Source organism: Hydra vulgaris, chromosome 11, assembly GCF_038396675.1.
Source record: "Hydra vulgaris chromosome 11, alternate assembly HydraT2T_AEP".
Taxonomy (NCBI): domain Eukaryota; kingdom Metazoa; phylum Cnidaria; class Hydrozoa; order Anthoathecata; family Hydridae; genus Hydra; species Hydra vulgaris.
The window spans coordinates 16830001-16853308 of NC_088930.1; the positions used below are offsets into that span (position 1 = coordinate 16830001).

General features: G+C 28.3%; 1 protein-coding gene across 4 annotated transcripts in view; it reads right to left on the bottom strand.

Annotated features, from left to right (window-relative positions):
- Positions 1-23015, bottom strand: part of LOC101235774 (serine/threonine-protein phosphatase 6 regulatory ankyrin repeat subunit A) — an 82335-nt gene extending 59320 nt beyond the window's left edge. The window contains exons 1-3 of one of the 4 annotated variants that reach the window (XM_065810294.1): positions 22886-23015; positions 22510-22635; positions 3633-3738 (exon numbers count right to left, since the gene is read on the bottom strand). In XM_065810294.1, coding sequence (XP_065666366.1) covers positions 3633-3674 — 42 coding nt within the window. In that variant the 5' untranslated portion in view covers positions 3675-3738; positions 22510-22635; positions 22886-23015. Of the gene's footprint in view, positions 1-3632; positions 3800-5659; positions 5875-22509; positions 22636-22885 lie in introns of those variants that run through there. The other 3 variants (XM_065810295.1, XM_065810293.1, XM_065810296.1) reach the window with 3 other exon arrangements.
- Positions 23016-23308: the final 293 nt, after the last annotated feature.

Genomic DNA, 23308 nt, shown 5'->3' on the forward strand with positions numbered 1-23308 from the left:
AAATTGATTTATATGCGACGAAAGAACTGTATAGCTCTAAGTCTATTTTCAGACAGATGGTTACATCAAAATTTGAAAAAAAAAAGAAGCTATGATATAAGTGGGCCAAAAAAAAAAGTACTCTACAAAAAAGAGCGCATAAACGCTCTTTTTTGGTATAAATCTAATTAAGCGATGTAAGCATTTAGTTTTCAAATGAATGTCTGCATTTCAGCCTCTTCGTTCCCACTTCGATTAAAATGGGTACCGGTGAAACCAGAAAACCAAATTATATGGGTTTACTTTTAGTTAATTAATTAAAATAAATTTAAATCTACATTCCATAATGTCAATGTTGTTTTGAGGATATTTCTTTATGCTGCTTTTAAAAATTATACCGAAAAAAAGGTCTTTTTCAACGTTAAAAAGAGTGAAAATTGATAGAGGTCTAGCAGTGGGCAGAAACGCCTGTACGCTCTAGCCTTTCTTCAAATTGAAAATGGTTTTTAAAAGAAATTATTGTAGAATGTGGGACTTATCAATTTACTGATTAAAAAAGCCGCCATAAGATTAAAACAAAATTCATCTACTTAATGTAATAATGAAACCTTGATGAAAACAATGTGATTTTTAGAGATGTCTATGTTTTGTTTTACCCTTTTGAATTGTTTTAAATATATGTAAAATGAAAAGATGTAATCGTCCCTTGCTTAATCTTTAATTTATTATAACATCATTTACTTGTTATTTTTTAGTCTAATGCAGTAATATTTTTTAGTAAGCTATATAAAAAATTTGTGTTAAAGTACAATTTTTTTTCAGGGTGATTGGTGGGGGGAAGCGGGGGGGGGAAGGGGTTGAGAGATTGGAAAGGCCACAACCATTATTTTGCTGCGAGGCCAGGATGACTTTGAGACGGGCCTGTATTTGGCGGCCGATTTTATAAAAAAATACTATTTTTATTGTTTTGAAATCAAACTATTAAATATTTTAGATTTTACAACTTTGAACTAAATTAAAAAAATTCGCATTTTAATAATAATGCAACTTTATGAGATAAATTAAAGTTTTCATTTTACATCAAGGGTGACTTTTTGTCTTTTTCTGATCCAATGCAAAAAAATTTTAAGTATAAGAAAATAGATTTTTTGTTGTAAAAATGTTATTTGATACAACTTTATTATATAAAAAAAATCCGTGTAAAAATTAAATTTAAAAATAAAAAAATTATTTTATATTAAAAAAACATTAGGGAGTGATGAGCTTTTTTTGACATATTGTATATACAGTGTATGTGCGTATATTACACACAGACACACACACACACACACACACACACACACACACACACACACACACACACACACACACACACACAAATATGTAGAAAACATGTTTCCAACAATAAAACGATTGTTTTTAGAAAAAAAATTTGCATGTACCTTAAATTTTTTTTGTCTCTATTTTCAATACACGTATTCCTATTGCTCAGTCAATTTATATACATTATAATTTACTTATTGGTAATCTTTATGTGTGAATAAAGGTCAACTTGTTGTGACAGGCCTCGACAACTCGCCTACTATGCCGCTACAACCTTGACTTATTTGGAGTCGAGCAAACTACGCAACGATATCTGCGCACATTGATTAGGAAACAGAATTCACTGGTCTAAATCCAAACGATGACTACATGCTCCTAGTAAACGTACATAATGAAGCCACCAAGCTACACATCCCATCAACTAATTCTCCTTTTACTGAGAAACAGGAACAAGGGGTAACAACAGATCTTATTAAGGCGGTCAAGGCTAAACGCGCCCCCAGGCCCAACTACGTTAATGAAAATTGCAATACCCACAAATTACTCAAAGAATCACATCGCATTGCATGCAAAAACGTTGCTAAAACGGTGTAATATGCTATGCGCAACTTCGAAGAGAAACTCGCCAGGGAGTCCAAAAACAACCTTAAATGCTTACATGCATATGTACGAAGCAAACAAAGCGTTAGAAACACATTGCTAGATGGCAAGCGGTCACTATTAAAAATGACTCGGACAGCGTTACTCTCCAAACTGACATTGACAGATCTGTGGAATGATCACATACTTGCCTCATGCATTTCAACGTTGTGAAATGTAAAGTAATGCATGTTGACGCGCATATAACAAGTCGACACATAAATACTTATGACAAACGTCGACGGCATGCGTCGTTCACTCGAAAAGAATGTAGTTGAACGAAACCTTCTTATGAATCTCTAATGTCCTTAAAGTCAGACCACAGAATGCTAGGGTGACTCAAAAAAACATTTCGCAGTCGCCGTATTTATTTATGGCGCACACTATATCTCATTTACATTCGCCCCTACCTTGAGTTTGCTGTGCCAGCCTGTAATCACCGCATTTAAAGTCCAACATTGCCATCCTTGAGCAAATCCAACATTCATAGGACATGTGTTTGTGTGTGAAAACAAGTCACACACAAACACATGTCCTATGAAAATCGATTCCAACGGTTCGGTTTACCTGCACTTGAAGAACGCCGTAAAAGAGCAGATTTTATCAAGCATTTTAAAATCACACATTAACTTAAACTTGTTAATTTTTTGTCCCGCAAAAACTTTCGAACAGTAAAAAATAAAACAGTAAAGCCAAGTATATTTTGAGATGGCATAACCATAAACTACAATCCCAGCTAGTAAGAAGTTGTGAAGAACGCCATAACTTTTTTCAAATAGAGTTGTTGTCCCGTGGAATGCGCTTTCCTAAGCAGCAGTGATTGTTCCATCAATCATTGCTTTCAAAAACAGCATAACACTGTAACTTTTAGAGAACAAATTGCTGCTTTATCTGTTGCGTCTGTGTTTTCATATTTGTCAGTAAAGGTCTGGTGTAACACCTCTTCATCAAATTATAAATAGATTTATTGTACTTTTTTATTTTTATTTATTTTTTGATCACTGAATGAAAGGAAAAGTTCAAACTGAACATTTTTTAGTGGTTTCAAAATTTTACTTTAAAAGTTATTTATGTAATCTTATTTGTTTACAAAAATTTTTTATGATTTTGTCAATTTTTTTTTAATATCATTATGTTGTTGAAAAATCTTTTTGCTAACTTTTGAGTGGTTAAAATAAAGTTTTCATCTTTTTGAGGCGAAACAATTTTTTTTTTTCAATACTGCATTAAAATTTTATTTACTTTTTAAAAGGTTTTTTCTTTATATATGCAACCCCTGAAAATATTGTAAAAAATAAAGAGAAAATGTTTAGAACCTTATCGGATGTTTATTTAATAAATTAAGAAATGATTTTTTGAAGACGTATACTTTAAAATTTCTTTTTTTTAAAAGCAATTATTTAATTCGAAATTTAATTTATTCGATCAATTTCAAAAGTATTTGATTTTTTTTCCTCCGAAAAAAGCTTTTTTGAAACAAAATTTAACGACAAAATATAGCAAACGATTATTTCTAACTTTAACTTAGAAATTGCGAGAGTTATTGAAAAAAAAATGGCAAAAATAGCGAAACCTTTATTATTAACGCATTAAAATGTTTGTTTTTGAAACTTAAAAAAATATTTTTTATTTGTGAATGGAATATAATCTGCTGAAAAAATTTTTAAATGCAAAAAAAAAAAAAATCTTACCAATTTACCAACTTTTAATGCATTATTATACACAATTAACATGCAATAAGTTCAAACAAAAAGAACGTTTTATCGGTAAAGCGTACGTCATAATAGATAAAGATTCCTATGTTATAAAACAATATTTTCAAAACAAAATAAACTATTTCAATTTTCACACTGATAACAAACAAACAAAAAATTTACCGTTAAGATGGCTCATATAGAAAAAAAAAAATTTTTAATAAAATAAATTGCAACGGTTCATATATATTTTATTGTATTTTTGATGATATAAGAAACTCAAATTTTGTTAAAAAAAACTGTAAATGAATTATATTTTAGGCAACTTTCAAAAAAATAAGAGGTAAAAAACGCAAATTTGAAAAAATTCAAAACAATGTTTCTTGATTAAATTTGATTTAACTCAAAAACCTTTTGTTTATAGCTTCATTACATTATTTTCATTCATTTCTACTAAAACAATAAAAAAATAATTAAAATATCAAAAACGGGACACGATACTTAAAAGAATCACAAATTTTTACGTAATAAAAAACGAGTGTTGTGTTATAAAAATTGATAAAACTATTCGTAGTTGATCATTTTAGTAAATCTGAAATCTTAATGATTAAGGAACATACACTAAAAATTTCAGCCAAAAAGCTCTTCTTAATCTCGTGATATCATGTTTTGAAGTTCAAAAAAATAATAAAATTATAAAGCTATGAAAACCATGACCAAAGTTTTCCGATAAAATAGAAATTATTAGCAAAAAAGTAAAACTGGCCAATAAAAAAAAGTTTAAGTACGGTAATATTAGTAAGTATTTTATGCAAAATGTATATATTTTCTGAAAGAATTATAAATTTCGAATCAAATGGTATATTAAAAAAAAATTAGAATTTTTTTTTTTTAATTGAGTATTTTTTCTATATGAGCCACCTTAAATCATTTATAATATATTTTTTGAAAAGATAGAGGGGAATTTAGTTAATACTTAAATTATGTCTGACTTAACTAATTGAGGCTCAGTAATAAAATCAAAAACTTTGACTTTTTGACAAATAAATATTTTATTTATTCTATTTAACCAGACAGAATATCGTCTGCCAGCTTATCTTTAATTTTAGGAGAGAAATCCAAAAACAATATTGCAGAGTTTAAGGTATTTTTATTTTTACCTTCTTAAAAAACGCATAACAACAAGCAAATATTTCAGGGTATGTCATCAAGAAAGACATTTTGATATTTATTTACATCTATTTGGTATTATATAAATACACACCTGAGTTCGGTAATTAGTTAATTAGGTAATTAGGCTCTCTCCCAAAATTTTTGAAATTCTGTTGGTATTTTGGTAAAATAAATAAATGGTGTTATATTTTAAGTCTTTCTGATGCTTGACTTTAGATTTTTTGTTTTACTACCATTTACCTTATTGGCTTTTGACCCCGATTAAAATTTTTTGCTCGTTTACTCTTTTTCAATAAACAAAATTTTTAATCAAAACATTTACGCAAATATTCAAATACTTTTCAGTACCATAAAAGAAAAAGATGGGGTGCATATCGTATCTAAAAACGTTGCTTTGCGTTCATTCATCAATTTGCTGTGAGAACGTGACTTTGATTTCGCCTACAAAAAGCGATATGCAACGATTCAAATCAATCTAAAATTTTGTAGGTGGGGGTGGGGTGAGTTTTTAATAGGTAAATTCCCTTAATGAATTTAAGAACTAATTTGGAACAGTTATCAATTTAGCATAATTCATGTACGGTAACAGTGCTCTTGAAAGAAATTTATTCCACGTTTTTTTTTATTAAAAACATGGCGTGGTTTTGGCTAAATTCCTCCTGTGTTCACAGTATAAATATTTTGTGAAAGTTTATATATGTGTAACCGAATAAGATTGGTTACACTTTTATAAACTTTATTGCGTAAAATGTGTAAATGAATAACCTGAATTAAGATCTTGTCAATCATTATATGAACGAGTTATTATATGAAGATTTTATTAAAAATCAAATCAAGTTAAAATAACTTACTGATTTTGATTCGGCTGTACGGCGTCTTTACGAGTTTACGTCGAAACATCTTTACCAGAGTTTCAACATCCTCTTGATATTACAAAGCAATGTAACGTCTCGATTTATTTTTAGGCTCTCGTGACTGTTATGTCTTCTTTTTTTAAGTTGTTTGCTTTTATTGCTTTTAAAATATTTTAAACTTCATTCCTTTTTTTATTTTTATTTGAATCTTACAAAATAAAACAAACAAAAATCTATGCTAATTTTTTAGTTCAATAAAAATGTTGCTCGAAAAGTTATGATCATAAAATAAGAGTTGAAATTATAAAATGTTATAAATTACGTTAAAATTCTGCATTATCAAAGTCTATCTTTAAAATATTTATCAAATAGTTTTAAAGATACTTTATCATAGTGGTGACTGCAGTGTCTCTTTTGTAAATCCCTTGGGGAGATGAATAGTTTTAAAGTTCTGTAGCCTAGTGGTGACTGTAGTTTCTCGCTTGGCCATCCCTTGGGAAGGTGAATGCAATAAAAAACAGATGTATATTAAGTCAAACCTCATAAAATAGTTTAAAATAACATTTAAAAGGTTTAAAAATGACTTGGTTTTTAAGAATTTTATTGTTTTTCCGAATTTGTTATTATATATTGTTATTAAATAATAAAAAATTCGGTTATTTAACATTATTAGTTGAGAATAGTTCTTAAAAATGAACAAAAAACTTTAAGAACCTGTTAATTTTAATGCACTAATTTAAAGGCATTTCTTCAAGATCTATTTATAGAGCATTTTATGATTTAATGAATCATTTAAATCCACGGAACGGAAGCTTATATTTAAAAACAGATTTGGAACATTTTATGATTTAATATTTTATAGTAATATGATTACAAATAATTAAAAGTAATTTATCACACATTGATTAAAACCTTTTTGTGATGTAATTTCTTAATTAATTATATTTAATTCTAATATAATTTATCTCAAATTATTTAAACTTTTGTGATGTAACATGATTTTTATATATTGGATAACTTAAGTCATTTATTTTTTATAAAATCAATCAGAATAAGGAAATTCTTGTTTTGAAAATACCAAAAATATACGTTGAGTCATTAATAATATTTATGTAAACTTTCGATCTTATTAATAAAAGTTTATCTTTTCCTTCAAATTTTTATATAAGTAGTAACTTGGAAAAGTTCAATCAAAAGTTTATAATTTCATCACTTTAAAATTATTACTTTAAAATTATAAACAAAAAAAATTCAACTTTGAACTTAGATTTCAAAGTTGAAATTTTTTATACATAAGCAAAAAAAGTGTTTGTTTTTCTTTATGAGTTTTCTATATACTATTACATAGGGATTTAAACTAGTAATATTTTAAATTACTCTTAAAAAAGAAAGAAAAATAATATTTTTATTTTCAGTGCAGTAGCATAGATATTTTTATTTTTAGTGCAGTGCATAGATTTATTAATAGTTTTTTTTTGTTATTTTGTTGAATTCTAAAATAACACTATAACAACACGTTTATCATTAGGAAAATTATTAATTAAACTTCCTATTATCAATAATAAGAAGCCACCTCTGGGCAAGTTTTACAACATTGGTCAGGAAGGAGGCGGGAACTTCCTTTGATAAAACCGTAAGAACTGTTTGGGGCAACTAAATATAAAAATAATAATAATAATGATAATAAAAATAACTTATTGCAACTTCAACTTCTTGTTTATTTTGTACTTCTTGTTTATTTCTATACTGTATTTTTTGCTAACTTAACTTGAACTGTTATTGGGAACTTTGCATCATAGCACAGAGGGTCAGGAAGTGGACTAAAGTAAAAAAAGTATAAAAAGTATTATCAAAAAATATTTTATACTGTTTTATAGTTTAAACATCTGTTAAACATTAGCATTTATAAATAAAAAAATTTTCATTTGTTGTTTATACTTAAAAAAATTTGAGCCTTGGTAGGTTGCACTTTACCTAGTGTGCACAAAACATTCGTTGAACGTCTTAAGGACATTATACGGACGTGTAAGGTCTGTAAAACGCCTTATAGACGTTTTTTGGACGTCTGTGAGGTAGACCGCTGGTTGTAGGTTGCGCTCGTAACTTAAAGGGAACAGATAAAATCAAAGGTGTTTTGGGGGTTCATTTATGCTCTAATGTCTCATTTTTGATCAATTTAAAATTTGAAAAAGGTTTTTATTCATATAATTATCTTTCAGTTCCTGCATATTTTTAATTTTTTGTCCTCAAAGTTAATCATAATTAATTATTTCCAAATGGTTTGTCATTATGAAGCTCAATGTAAGCGTCATATTAACCACAGTCGTCGCATTATGAAGCGAAAAGCTCAAAATGTAACCATAAGTGGATATTTTTAAATGCACCATTCTTATGAATACTTTGTTAAATTTATTAGGAAATATATCAAACGATGAGAAACAAATAATTTCTAAATAAGTTTGGTTCTCTCATTTCTATTATTCTACTCAAACATTTCCTTGTAGAAGGTAAAAGAAGTCCACCAAGATTCGCGCATTTTTGTAATTTTGCAATTTTATTTTTATATTTAGATGATTTATTGAAGTTTTTTTTATCATAAAACCTTATATAGGCATTCTTTTATCTGTTTTTATCGCAAAAAGCTTAAAGTTTTAAAGATAATTTTTGCTAAATGAGTTATTAAAATGCTAGATGAAAGTATAAGTTTTTCCGATATATACAATCTTTGAAAATATAATATTTCAAAAGTTCCACAGAGTTCCATATATCTCATCCTTTTGAATGTTGTGATGGATAACCAAAAAAAAATTCAGCTGCCTAAAATAGCCTGAATTGAATTTATGGGCATAAGTATAAAAATATACATTCGTGTAAAATATAAAATCCCCCTCCAAAAAAAAAGGGACCGGTAAACTTTACTAGGTCATTACTTCTGGACGTCAAAAGCTTAACGGAAATTAAAATTCCGATGATAAATATGAATCTTATTTTAAACTAAAAAAAAAAAAAAATATGCTTAAAGTACTGTTCCCCTCCCAAATTTGGGTTTTTCTTGTTCCCAAGCTCAATTTACCGTAGTTTTTGGTCACACATCCTCATTTTACATTAGTGTTGAAATAGAAATGTTTAGAGTTCACATTATGTCTGAAAAATAGCTACATTGAACTTATAAAAACTGTGGCTCCAGCTCTGCATATATACAGCATTTCATCAGTATTTATTGGGTCTTAGATACTCATGGTATAAATACGAGGGTTGATGTTTGGGATTAAATCAAGGAAATTGGGATTAATAATACTAACTTATTCTTTGTGATTGAGGAAACAGTAATGATTAGGATCAATGTTCATGAATTGGAAGATTAAAACATTTTTTGTCAAGCTGAAGATCAAATATGACAAGCATAAAAGAACTTCCTATTGACTTAAGGAACGTGGTATAGAATGGCAGGGGCTCAATTTGTATGCAAGACAAGTAAGAAAGTATCCAAGAGAATAGTTCTTAAAAATGAACAAAAAGCTTTAAAAATCTGTTAATTTTAATGCACTAATTTTAAGGCACTTTTTCAAGATCTTGAAGAAGTGCCTTAATTTACTGAAACAGAATATTTATTTTGATGCGAAGTCCAAATGTTATCCAGAAAATTTGGATATTTCAGAAACATCCGCAAAGTGTTCTGTTCAGTCAATGGTGAACCACGCTTTATCAAGAATTATGAATATATCTAACACAGAATGTCTAGATACATCTGAAAGCTGGAATGGATGGGGCTCATCTTAAAGTGTATACAATTAAATGTTTGATGACGCAGTTCTTGCAACTGAAGTTGAATAATCCTTGTTCCAAACTGCTTTTGTTCCATTCAAAATGTAAATAGGGAACACCGCTTTTAAACACTTTTGGATTTAACCGTATGGTTTAATCCAAAGTCTTCAAGTCTAAATTTTTGCAGGCCATTTTACCTGCAATACCAAAACGAAATAAAGAAGTCAATAAGAGCTGAAGAATTAGATGTTGGGGAGCATATAGAAAGTCTTTTAGCTTTTGAACTTAAAATCGCTTTCTCTAACCAGAAAGCAAAATAAGTAAAAATAAAAATTGAGATGACCATGTTGAATGGCAATGCAGTGAATGCTATAGCACATACAAATTCAACACAACCTAGTAAAATAAACAAGCTGAATATAGTTAGAAAAAAAGTATGTAATGAGCTATCTTTAGGGTTATCCACATTGGATTGCTGAATACAAATTTTTAAATTCATTCTACGCTTGGGATATAAAATGGATACTAAAAGATACAAGTCCCAGTCTCAAGAAGATAAGCCGTCTGAAAAAGCTCGGAAAAAAGAAAATCAAGAGAAAGTTTCGAGAGGAGTTATGTGTGTGATTGATACTCGTAAGCAGGGATTTGGAAATGCTAATACAGGAAATACTGCAAGAAAAGCATTTTTTGCAGTATTTCTCTGAAATAACAAGAGTTAGCTTGAACATCATTGTAAAGTTTAGAAACATATTGAATGCAGATTGCGGCGGATTCCACCTTAAATTTGATGTTTTTAAAGTATTCTGCTTTGAAAATTTAGAGCTGAAAGTGGGAACCTGTCCTTGGTACATTACCCACCCACACTTCACTAGGTTCTGAAGCATGGACTTCTAAATATATTCCTATTAGGGCTTGTTCTAATCAAACATAATAAACCTTTGTTTTTTCTAAAAAAATATTCTTAGAATGATTTATAGAAACTAAAAATTAAAAAAAGTACACCAAAGTAATTCATGAGAGGAGAGGTTCTGGAGGGGGAGGTATCTACAACTTAAAAACTATGAAATTACCTATTTTTTTATGTTTATTACTGAATTGGGACAATAATTTGAAAAAAATGTTCATTACTTTACAAAATTGGAGTTTTGGCCACTTTTTTTTTTCTTTTCACCATGCGTCGTTAGGATTTTTTCATGGCACTGGAAAAATAGGATTTTTTAAATACAGCGCTTAATTCAAAACTGTTAAGTGCTTAGAATAAAAATCTTGAAAACTTAGTAACAGAACTGAAAGCTAAAATAAAAAAAGGGTTTTCAAAAAAGTTACAAAAGGTTACTTGTTCCTCTCCCATATTATATATCCAAGTATGAACATGTTTAATGCGTACATAACTCGTTTTAGTACACCTAAATCATATTAATAAACTCAAGTATTATTACATATTTGTTGAACTCAAAACAAATAATTTATTGCTCTTTTAAAAATAAAAAATAACTTGCCTAGACACTTTTAGATTCCATTACATCATTGTAATTTTGAAACAAAAGAGTAAATATAGTAATACAAAATGAAAAATGGTTGTTTCAAAATGGTTGTTTTAAGCTATCATTAATGATATCTCTGGGAACAATTTCATTAACAACAATCATCATTACAATTCTTTATTAATTCTTTACTCATCTTGATTTCATCTTCAACTTTTTTGCACTTTTTATCTCCTTTTTTTACTTTCTTAAGTCCTAAATCTTGCAACTATTTTTGGCATGTTGTACACTGAAAAAGAAAATTATAGAGCTGTCTTTAGCTTTATTGAATAAGGACCTATAATTTTAGATAAGTGTCTGTTTTATAAATTTTCTTAAACAATTTATAATGATCATCAGCTTTTATCAATTATTCTTTAAAGACACATCCGTTGTCTTTAAAGACACACCCGTTGTCTTTAAAGACATCTGTTTTCTTTAAAGACACATTCGTTATTTTTAAAACTAACTAACGTTGATAGCAAAATAAATCAGCTGTTTAATAGGTATCACAGTGTTGCTCAAGCCACCGTCTTTGCTGTACTGATCTTTTTACATTTAAAATCATTCTGTACCTCAAAAACTATGTTTCTCAAAAACAATGTTTGTCAGATCCACTTATTATTAGTTATAAAAAAAGTTCAAAGCGCAAAGGAACCGTAAGTAATACAACATTTTAAAATCACTGCTGTGCAACTTATTTAAAAACTGCAATAGGGTATATATCTAGTAGTAGTATCATCTGAGAGCTGCAATCTGATCACGATAATCTTTGACTATCTTTGTTAAATTTACAACTTGTTAATGTTGTCTGTCAACAAAAGTTGCCCCAATATCTTCGTTAAAATATTTTTTTGCTTTAGTCCAAAAATAATATCAAAAATATTTACGTTATTTAGCATAAAGTTTTCAAAAATTATGTATCAGATCCGGACTCTAAAGTTCAAAAAGTATCTATTATTTTTGGGCATTTTAGTTTCCAACCTCTTTACGGAAACTTTTCTTCAAAATTATCTTTAACTGACAGAACTATATATATACAAAGTCTGAAATCTCAAGTACCAAATAAATTGCTCCAAACTACCCACCTCTCCCTTCCACCTCCTTGCATGTATGGTAAATGTATATGTTCTAAAAAATTTACATTTAAATGTAGTTTTGGATTCACAGTCCATAACTACATTTAAAGTAAAAGTATCAACTTTTACGTTTGGAATTTTTTTAATTTGCGGCACAAGACGAGTAAGACGTATTTTTTTTTGAGAATAACTTTATTTACAATATGGAATACAAATGGAAATAAATATTAAAAATATAGAAAAATCATCACAAGCAAACTAGAAGAATAAAAAAAAAGTATACTAGCAGAAAAGGAGAGATTACTATAAGATAATGAAAAAAACCTCACTACAATAATAAGTTCGAACTTCAAAATAATAACAGCTAGGTTAGACAAAATGGATGCTAAAATAAAAGTCAGCTTAAATTTCCAAGAAAAAAAAGCTAGGGATGAATTTATTCATATAAAAACAAAATATAATAATGAAATTCTGATGTTGAAAAAAAAATCTATTGACTTAGAGAATCACTCGAGACGTAATAATTTACGTATCGATGGCATAAAAGAAAACCCTGAAGAAAACTGGAGTGATTATGAGAAGGCTGTAAAAGACATCTTTAAAACAAAACTAAATATATTAAGTGAAGTAGTTGTGGAACGAGCGCACCGATTCGGTGCAGTTAAAGATAATAAAACACCAAGATCAATCGTTTTAAAGCTTTTGAATTATCATGATAAAAATAAAATATTAAGCTCTGTAAATAAACTTAAAGGAACCGGCATTTATATTAATGAAGATTATGCAAAAGAAGCGATATTAGAAAGAAAGAACCTTTGGGAAGAAGTTAAACGGTTACGCAACAAAGGTAAATTTGCAGTTCTTAAATTTGATAAAATTTATTGTAGAGATTTGGAAAGTACACGCGCGAAGTTTTATTAATCGAAGCGCTATTTTAACGATTTTAAATAACGATTAACTTAACAATAGATTTTGAAAAATTACAGTTTAATGTTTTCAATTCGGCAAATGTTTTACTTAATGATAATTCTGACGCTGATTTGCATTTTTTTAACGAAAACAATTTTAGTTCATCCTTTTTTGAAATAAAAACTTTTAAAAGTGAACTAAAAACCTTAAAGAGTAATTTTACTGTAATACACATTAACATAAGAAGTATAAATAGCAACATGGATAAGCTAAAACATTTGCTTATCGAATGCGATTATTTATTCAGTATGATATGCCTAACAGAAACGTGGTGTTCTGACGAATCATGCAGAATAAATTTTAGAAATTCCTAACTACAAATTATTATCATCTGAAAGAAAAACTAACAAAAGGGGAGGTGGAATTATAACTTATATTAGGAATGATCAAGTTACCAAAATAAGAGATGACCTTTCGATCTCAGATGCCGATATTTAGGTTTTTACAATTGAAATAACTGGCAACAAATCTAAAAACATACTGGTCTCCACATGTTACCGGCCACCTGAAGGTGATTTATTTAAAATTTCCAATCATTTAAAACAACTTTTTATAAAAAACAGCAATGAGCAAAAAAAAAAATTCTGTATTGGAGACATAAACATAGATTGTTTACAATATGATAAACATGCCAATACTAAACTTTTTTTTGATGAAATGCTTCAACATTACATCTTCCCAATTATTAACAAACCAACTCGAGTAACTCCAATTTCAATCACTGCAATAGACAATATATTACCTAATTCATTCTTTGATACTTCTCTAAAGGCAGGAATAATAAAGACAAATATATCTGATCATTTTCCTATTTTCTTCTCATTGACACGAGATATAAAATCTAATAATAGTTGTAAAATTAAAACTTATAATTAAAAAATCAACAAATTTGCTATTCAACAATTTAAAGACTTACTGTCGGCAGAAGAGTGGGATAAGGTATACCATGAATGCAATCTTGGGCACACTAATTCTGCTTATAATAACTTTGAAAAAATTTTCCTAAAAAGCTATAATATGCACTTCCCAATTAAAGTAAAATTAATAAAAGAAAAACACTAAAAATGTCTATGGATCACCAAAGGTATTTAAAAATCCTCAAAAAAACAAACAAAAACTTAATATTAAATACTTAAAAAATAGAAATGAGACAAACCTAAATTTTTGCAAACAGTTTAAAAACTTGTTTGAAAAAATTTTAAAAATTTCAAAGAAAAACAATTACTCAAATAAAATAAAAAACACAAATGGTGATATTAAGAAAACTTGAGATACCATGAAAGAAATAATTGGGATAAAAACCTTCAAAATAAATAGTTTACCTGGTCAAATTGTCATAGATAATAAAGAGTATGACAATAATAATGCAATTTCAGAAAAATTTAATAGTTTTTTTTGTCAACATATGCCCAAATCTAGCTTCAAAAGTCAGTTGTCCAAACAACTCATTTGAAACTTATCTAACTAGTGTCAACAACGAATTAATACTTAAAGAACTAAAAATTGATGAACTCGAAAATGCAATAAACTCTCTTAAAACAAACAAGTCTCCGGGTAAAGATGACATTTGCAGTAATATCGTCGTCAATGTCTTTTCGGAGATACGCAAACCTATTTTCGAAATATTTAAATCATCAGTTATAACTGGAACTGTACCAGATAAATTAAAAGTAGCTAAAATTGTACCTATTTTTAAAACCGGTGAAACATTTCTAATAAACAATTACAGACCAATCTCAATACTTCCAACCTTTTCTAAAATACTTGAACGAATAATCTACAATAGATTATATGAATACCTAATTCAAAACAAATTCTTAAATAAAAAACAATTCGGCTTTCAAGCACAGCACTCAACAGAACATGCAATTTTAGATTTAGTTAATAACATAAGTGATTCTTTTAATAAAAAGCAATTTGTCTTAGGAACTTTTATAGACCTATCCAAAGCATTTGACACAATTAATCATGATATTTTGCTAAAAAAAAAAAAGAAAAATACGGAATAAAAAATACTAGCCTAGATTGGTTTAAAAGTTATCTGTGCAACAGACAACAATGTGTTATTTCGAACGATAATAAATATTCTAATTTTCCCAAAAAAAGTTCCCCAAGGTTCCATTCTTGGTTCTCTTTTGTTTTTAATTTATATTAACGATCTTTCACAATCACTAAAAAAATTCGATGCGACAATGTTTGCTGACAAATTATTTTATTCATCAGCATCAATTGAAAATCTCTTCGAATCTGCGAACGATGACCATGAGAGTCTAAACATTTGGTTTAAAGTAAATAAATTATCTTTAAATCAAGAAAAAACAAAATACATTTTGTTTCATTCCAACCAGCAAAAAAACAAAATACCAAGCATGCTACCATTACTAAAAATTGATAACATAAACATCGAAAGAACTGAACTATTAAATTTCTTGGGATAATTATTGACGAAACGATTTCTTGGAAAGCCCATTTAAAAACATTAAATACAAAAATATCAAAAAGTATCGGCATACTTTACAAAGTCAAAACTATACTTTCCCAGGAGATTCTGAAAATTCTCTACTTTTCTTATATATAAAGTTATCTAACATATGCTAATATTGCCTGGGGAAGTACAAATAAATCTAAATTAAGTTCTCTATATACACACCAAAAACACGCATCAAGGTTGATTTATAATAAAAATAAATTCACTCATGCCGATCCTTTACCTAAAAACTTGATTGCTTTAAATATCTATCAAATTAACATCCACCAAAATGTTTTATTTATGCTCAAATATAAGCTCGGATTTGTCCCAACTCATTTTACTAATAACTTTTTTCAAACCAACGCCAACAGATATATCACACGAGGAACCGGAAACTTTACATTGCCCATAAAAAAACAAAATTTTTGAGATTTTCAATTGTATACCGTGGCCCCTATTTATACAACAAAACAATACCTCAAAATATAGAACTTACTAAATTGGATAATCTTATTGTCCTGATGAAAAAACTAAAAGATCTCATAATTAACAAAACCAATTTTATCGATATGTATTAAATATAAAAGAACAGCTAATATAATAAAATGTAAAAAGAACATAAGCTATAAAAATAAATAAATAAAAAAGAAATAAAACATAAATTAAAAAAATAAAAAAAAATAAAAAATTGTTAGCAACTATACATAGTAAAATATTACAGAACAGTAGACCTCAAAAATATTACAGAACAGTAGACCTCAAAAATATTACTGAACAGTAGACCTCAAAAATATTACTGAACAGTAGACCTCAAAAATATTACTGAACAGTAGACCTCAAAAATATTACTGAACAGTAGACCTCAAAAAATTATTGTGTGTTTTATAGATTTACTCTATAAATTTATAGTTTATTTTGTATTTTAAAGGTTCTCGATGAAAAGACTTTTCTTAGTCTTCTGCCAGTTTCCTAATATATGTTAATATATATTTTCAACAAATAATATATATTTTCAACGACAACGACAAGCAAGTCCCTAGTAGCCCTGTGGTGCGACGGATTTGCGTATATTTTTTAAATGCATGCATTAATAGCCAGCACTTTATATTATAAACCACGAATTTTTAAGTTTATTATTTTAACTCGCATGAATTAAAATGTCAAACGCGCATGCGTAAAACAGCATTGTTAACGCTCTTTAGATATTGTAAATATTTGTGGTGGATTTATATAAAGTAGAGACATGTAATATTATTTGTTTTTGAAATATATAATAACAATTGTTGTGAAAAAAAAAAAAAAAAAATACTAGGAGCAACATTATTTGCATTATTAAAACACTTCTTTTCAAATGCTGTATTTCATACTTGAATCTAAATGTAAAGATCAAGTAACAAATAGCGTTACTAAAAGTTTTCTTTACAACTGAATACTTGCTTAAAACTAGTTGAAGTTTTTTTAATTAATTATTTTATGGAGAAGTATTTATAAAAGTATCAGTTTTCAAATGCAAAATTGCAATTTAAAAAAAGTTTATGTAATCATTGTTATACTCTCAAAATACAAAGTACAAAATACAAAAGTATATAGTCATTAATCATAAATGCAAGAATGGGGAGGGGAAAAATTGTTCAAATTGTAAAAAATTGGCTTAAACAAAATTAAAAGATTTTAAAAACAACTTAGAATTTACTCATAAGGTATTGCTTCCATAAAAAAATTTTGAGAACTAATATTGTAGATACTACAATATTAGTTCTCGAGGAAAGAATTAATATTGTAGGTACTATATTATTATTTCTTTTTTTTTCTTTTTTTACATACCATTTTCAACAACAATTATTTGATAACAGTTCTATTTCTTCCAAAAAATGGATTTGATCTTCTTCCCCAATTTACCTAACAGATCTTCAATATCTTCAGATGGTATGCGGCGTGCAAAAATGTACATTATATTAGGCAAGTTGCGAGGTGGTGTGTGGCGTACAACTATGTACATTACCTTAGGCGAGTTGTGAGGTGGTTTGTGGCGTGCAAGAATGTACATTACATTAGGCGAGTTTTTATAAAATTAAATTATAATAAGAATGGGTAGACTTGCAACTTTCAAATTTTGTACATTATAGTTTTACGATCTAATAAAGGTACTTCTGCTTTAAGCAACTGATTTTTCTAAAAAAAGTTGAAAATCGCTGATATTTAATGTATAACTGTGCAACACGTACAACAGTGCAACGTACATAACACTGCAAAATGTAAAAAATTGCAGCATGTAAAACAGTGCAACACGTATAAAAAATGCAGCATCTAAAACAGTACAACATGTATAACAGTACAACATGTACAACAGTGCAATATGTATAACACTGCAACATGTATAACAATGCAATATGTATAACCAAATTAAAATTTTTTGACAAATATAAGTCTAGTTGAAAATGGTACAAAAAATATTTCATCAACTTGTTGCTCTCATGTTTGGGGTAGAGGCGGCTAAAATTTTGGGGTTTTTTTTGTTCCCAGGCTCCAATCATCGCAATTTTTTGCAAAGCATCCGTATTTGACATAAGTATAAACATATAAATGTATGGAGTTTGCTCTATGTCTGAAAGTTAGAAGACGAAGACCAAAAAATGCTGGCGCCACCCCTGTGTATAACAATGCATATATAACAGTTATGTATTACGGTTTCAAAATGTTTTAAATACAAATAAAAATTGAACCAAACATTATCTAAACCCTACTCTTCGATTACAAAAGATTGGACTAGTTCGTAATATTTTTTAAAATAAGCTAATGCTGATTCCCAATTGTGTATTGGCTAAGAATTCATTTCAGCAAATTTGTTTAGCTACTTTTGATGCAGACTGTAAATCTTCCTTGCAATCCTGTTTGAAACACAAAATAGCAAATTTTATTTTGTATTTTAAACTGTCAATTTATATCAAACTTTACAGGATATTCTTAAAAAAAAAAAGGTTACTTCAGAAGCTTAACGTTAAAAAATAACGTTAAATTTGACGACGGATTAATGCTTTAATCAATTTAAAATTTTCCTGGAATTCAACAAAATTCAACAAAAAGAGAGCTTATTTCTTACTTATTATTATTTCTTCGAAATTAACTGTATGGGTCATAAAAACATACTTAGCCTCAATCAAAACTATTGTCCATTATGTACTATTGGCCTACACGGTTTAGTTTAAGAAAGAAACAGCAGAAATTAAAAAAAGAAGTACGACATTATAGATAAATATGCTTGGATAGGTTGCGCGGAATTTATCTTGCACATAATATACTAGATCAAAAAACGTTAGGTTAGAATAGTAGAGAACAAGAATTTTATTGTCTTCTTTTTCTTAAAGTTCGCAATTACTTTATAATTCTAATGTTTGTGCTTTTTCGTTTTCTTGCTAAAACTACACAATGTTTGAGACGTTCCTGAGACATGCTGTTTCTTAAATAAGTTTTGATTAACTTTAATTTGTTGATGGTTTTTTCTGCACTAGCAACTGTCAAGGTATTGTCATCAATAGCAATATTACTGTGTTTACATCTGAAAAATCACACTCATAAAACTGTATTTAGCAGCATTTTGGCTAAATCTTTTATTGTAGTTATTTCTGCGTTTTAATTTTTAACAAAAATCATTCCATTAGTTAATTGGGTCGGAAAGTTTTTCTTCAATTGTCTGGGTAATTTTGTTGTAATAATTTAGCTGATTCAATTAGATTATCTTCCAACAATTATATTAAGTTTTGAGGTTGCTTAAAATCATAAAAATTTGAAATTTTTTCCATTTCAGTAAATCTATTACTTAAAGTATTCATAAAAATAATTCCCACTTAATTCATCAAAATGTCTTTTATATTTGGGTTGACTCTGTAACTTAAAAGTTGGTTTTATTTTCCACTTATTGCAAATAGAAATAGCTTTTAATTTAAATCTTTTAATTTTGATCAAAAATCTTTTAACTTGAACTTCAGATTATTTAATAAAGGGGCCGCATTGTTTCGCTTGTTTCGCTTTGTTTAGATTTAACGACTTTTTTTTAAGTTTTTGAAGCATAATTTACATTTATTAATATGTGGTATAGAATTATGCAAAATCAAAGTTAGATATTTTCCCCTTAATTTTAGAGCTTTAGTTTGTTCTCATCTTTTCGAACGTTTTAAAGAAATTTTTTTTAAAGTTTTAACTATATCTAAAAATGTTTGTACCTTCATTGCTAAAAAAAAACTAATTCCTGAGGACCACATCTTCGCATCCCAAAGGATAATCTTTCAGCTGAGTTGTTGGGTTTTACTCATGTTAAAAAATAAAAAAATATGAATAATATAAGTAAGATATATAAATCATTGCACAGGCCTCTAAGCTCTGCCCACCCCCCGTCTTGCGGAATTGTGCTACCTCTTGTTACACCACTAAATATAACTTAATATAATTCCTAGTATTTATAGTCTTTAAATATAAAAAAAAGTTCTTAGATCATAGGGTTTTTTTTTGAGGGTTTGTTAAGTATACTTGTTTTAAAATGCAGAGAGCAGTGATGTACCGATGGCTGATTGTGGCCAATAAACGGGTTTAATGTATGTATATAAAGATAATATATTCAAATTAGGTATGTAATATACATATATAAGGTGCTCCTATGCACCAGTTGTGGTTTGGTCTTTTGGCATTAGCCAATGTTGATGAATTGGCCAATACTGAGTAATTAATGAGCCATCTGTACCTCACTAATGAAGAAGATTTTACTACGAAATAAAATTATGAAACTGCGTTTGTTATCCAGTGACGGATCCAGGATTTTTGGTGTTTGAGAGCAATTTTTTGGTTTCATATTATTATCTCTCAGCGTCTAAAAATTATGACCATATAAAATTTAAACCCCCATCAATTTAAAGCGGTTACAAATGTTATATGGTCATAATTTTTGAACGCTGAGAGATAATACTATGAAACTTAAAATGAATTGATAAATACAGTGGTTTTCATAAATTTAGACGCACTCATATTTGAGAATAGAAATTCTTAAATTTTTAACGATAAAACAATAACAAAAAAAGATTTCGGTTTAGTTTTTTTCTATTTATTAGATAAATACATACAGAATACAAAATTTAAAAAAAATTCACAAAAAAAAATACAAATACTAAGTAATAATTAGGTACAACTACACGGTATTAAAAAAATAAGACAAAAAAATTATTCATAAATTTAAACGCACGATACATTAGGAGGCGTAATTTATGAACCAATAAATATTTTGTGTATCCGCCTTTTGCTTTAAACAACTAAGAACTCTTTTAGGCATAGACTCAACAAGACTTCTGCACATCGCTTCTGAGACCCTATACCAGGTCTCCTTAAAGACGTCCTTTAGCTGGCCAAGTGTGTAAATTTGAACCTTTACTAATTCACGGTCAATCCAAACCCAAATGTTTTCAATCGGGTTCAAATCAGGTGAGTATGGAGGCCACGGTATTGTCTTGATATTATTATCGTTGAACCACTTCTTTTTATAGTATGCAGTATGTGCAGTAGCGCCATCTTGTATGAAGTTTCCATGGTTTATCATTGAGCATAAGCAGGTCAATTGATGGAATTAGGTTGTTTTCCAGTACTTCTACGTATGGAATTGATTCTTCCGGTGTATGTTTGGCACATACCAACACCTTTGCAATTGAAGCATGACCAGATTCCTATCGAGCCTCCTCCACTTGATAAAGTCGGTCTAATGTACCTGGCGTAATACTTTTCGTGAGCCGTTCTTTTGACTGTTATGTTAGATTTGCGATTGATAAGCTCAAAGTTACTCTCATCACTCCACATGTTTTTCCATTGTTCTGTTGTCCAATACTTTCTTTCACGACACCATTTTAGTCTCCTTTGTTTATCGTATGGACGCAGGAGCGGTTTCTTCAAAGCAGAGTCGACTCCAATCTTGTACTTGATAAGTATTCGGCGGACTGTACTTTGAGAAATAGATGTATTTTGCGTTGTATTGAATTCTGTGGTCAATTCTTTGTAACTAATTCTTGGATTAGCTCTGACAGCTCTAAAAAGGGCCCTATTTTCCTTTCTGGTGGTTGACAAAGGTCTACCTGGCCTCGTTTTCTCGCTGGCACCACTAGTGTGAAGAATGTTTTGCTTCGTTGTCCGAACGCATTTCTCAGAAACTCCAATAACCTGGTGATTTCTCTATTACTTTTGGTTCCTTCTTTGATGTGAGCAACAATTTGCCATCTTTCACCTTGAGTGATACGTCTTTTGCTCATTTTTCGCGTCTTTTTAGTGCAAAACTAACTTAACTTTTATTTATTTATTAAATAATGATTAACTAATTCCAGGTAAGTCATATTTATATAATGTTTTTTGACAAAATCAATTAATTTAGGCCTATTAATGAGAAAAATGGGAAAAAAACTACTAATTAACTATCAATTAACAAGATATAAGATTTTTTTGATTGTGCGTCTAAATTTATGAATCAAATAAAATCAAGCTTATCAATTAACTTTTTTGTGTTAATTGGTATAGAATGAGTAATAAACATCCTGTAAAAAAAAATAAGGTTCTCTGTAATAGAGTTTCACTTCCTCTATTAAATTATATATCAAACATAGTGGTAGCACTTTCATTTTATTTTTATTTTTACATATATGTAAAAAAATGAGTGCGTTTAAATTTATAAAAACCACTGATAAGTCTAGTTACAAATAGTACAAAATTTTTTTTATCAACTTATTGCCCCTCACGTTTTTTAGGGATTCGTTTAAGCGCTTTTTCGTTCCCAGTCTTCAATCATCGCTGATTTTTGCAAACCCTCATTATTTGACATAAATATAATTATACAAATGCTTAAAGTTTGCTCCATGTTTAGAAGTTAGCTATCTCAAACACCAAAAAATCCTGGATCCGTTACTGTTGTTATTGTTTTAATAATTTAACTGAGTTTTTAGGCAAACTTAAATGACACAACCGTTATAGATTTTTTTCTGAATTAAAAAAAACAAACAAAACAAAAATGCTATTTACTTCATAACGAAGAAAGCTGCAACACTCGATATTCATATCTTGATAACCTTGTCGCCGATAAGTGCGCGTGAATTGCTACGCGTTGAATCCTCGCGGTGAAATTATTACATTTTGCGTTGATAAAGCCTACAAAAATTTATAATATATTTAAAAGCATTTTTGGATTTATTCTAAATTAAAAACATTTTATTTATTGCTACACTGTTAAACAAATATTTTTTTACAAATAAAATGTTTTAAAAGTATTTTTAGAAAAATTATAATAATAGTAATAAACAAAAATTACATAATTTACATATTTTATATTTTACATAAAAATAACATAATTTACATATTTTATATTTTGCATAAAAATTACATAATTTACATATTTAACCTGAAAAATATAAAGTTTATTCAAAAAATTATCTTGAACATCAAACAGATGAAAATAATGTTTCTTAATCTTTGTATATATTAACAAAAATAAGAAATGCCAATGCTTTGGGTTGTTGGAATTCAATAGTAATTTTTTGACAAAGATGATTTTTTTTTGGCTTATCTTATCATTTATTAAAATTTTTTGAATATAGTTCATGTGGTACTTTTTTTTAAAATTATCATAAAGTTTTATTTTTTATTTCTGTATAAGTTTAATAATTTAAATTCTTTTGAATTAAATTTAGATGTAGATGGCTGGTGATTTTGGATCGATTATCAAACAGTTTGAAAAACTCACTTATTAACTTATTAAGTTGCTCACATATTTTCGAATATTTTTAAAAATATTTAATTTATTGTATCGCAGTCGGAATTATGC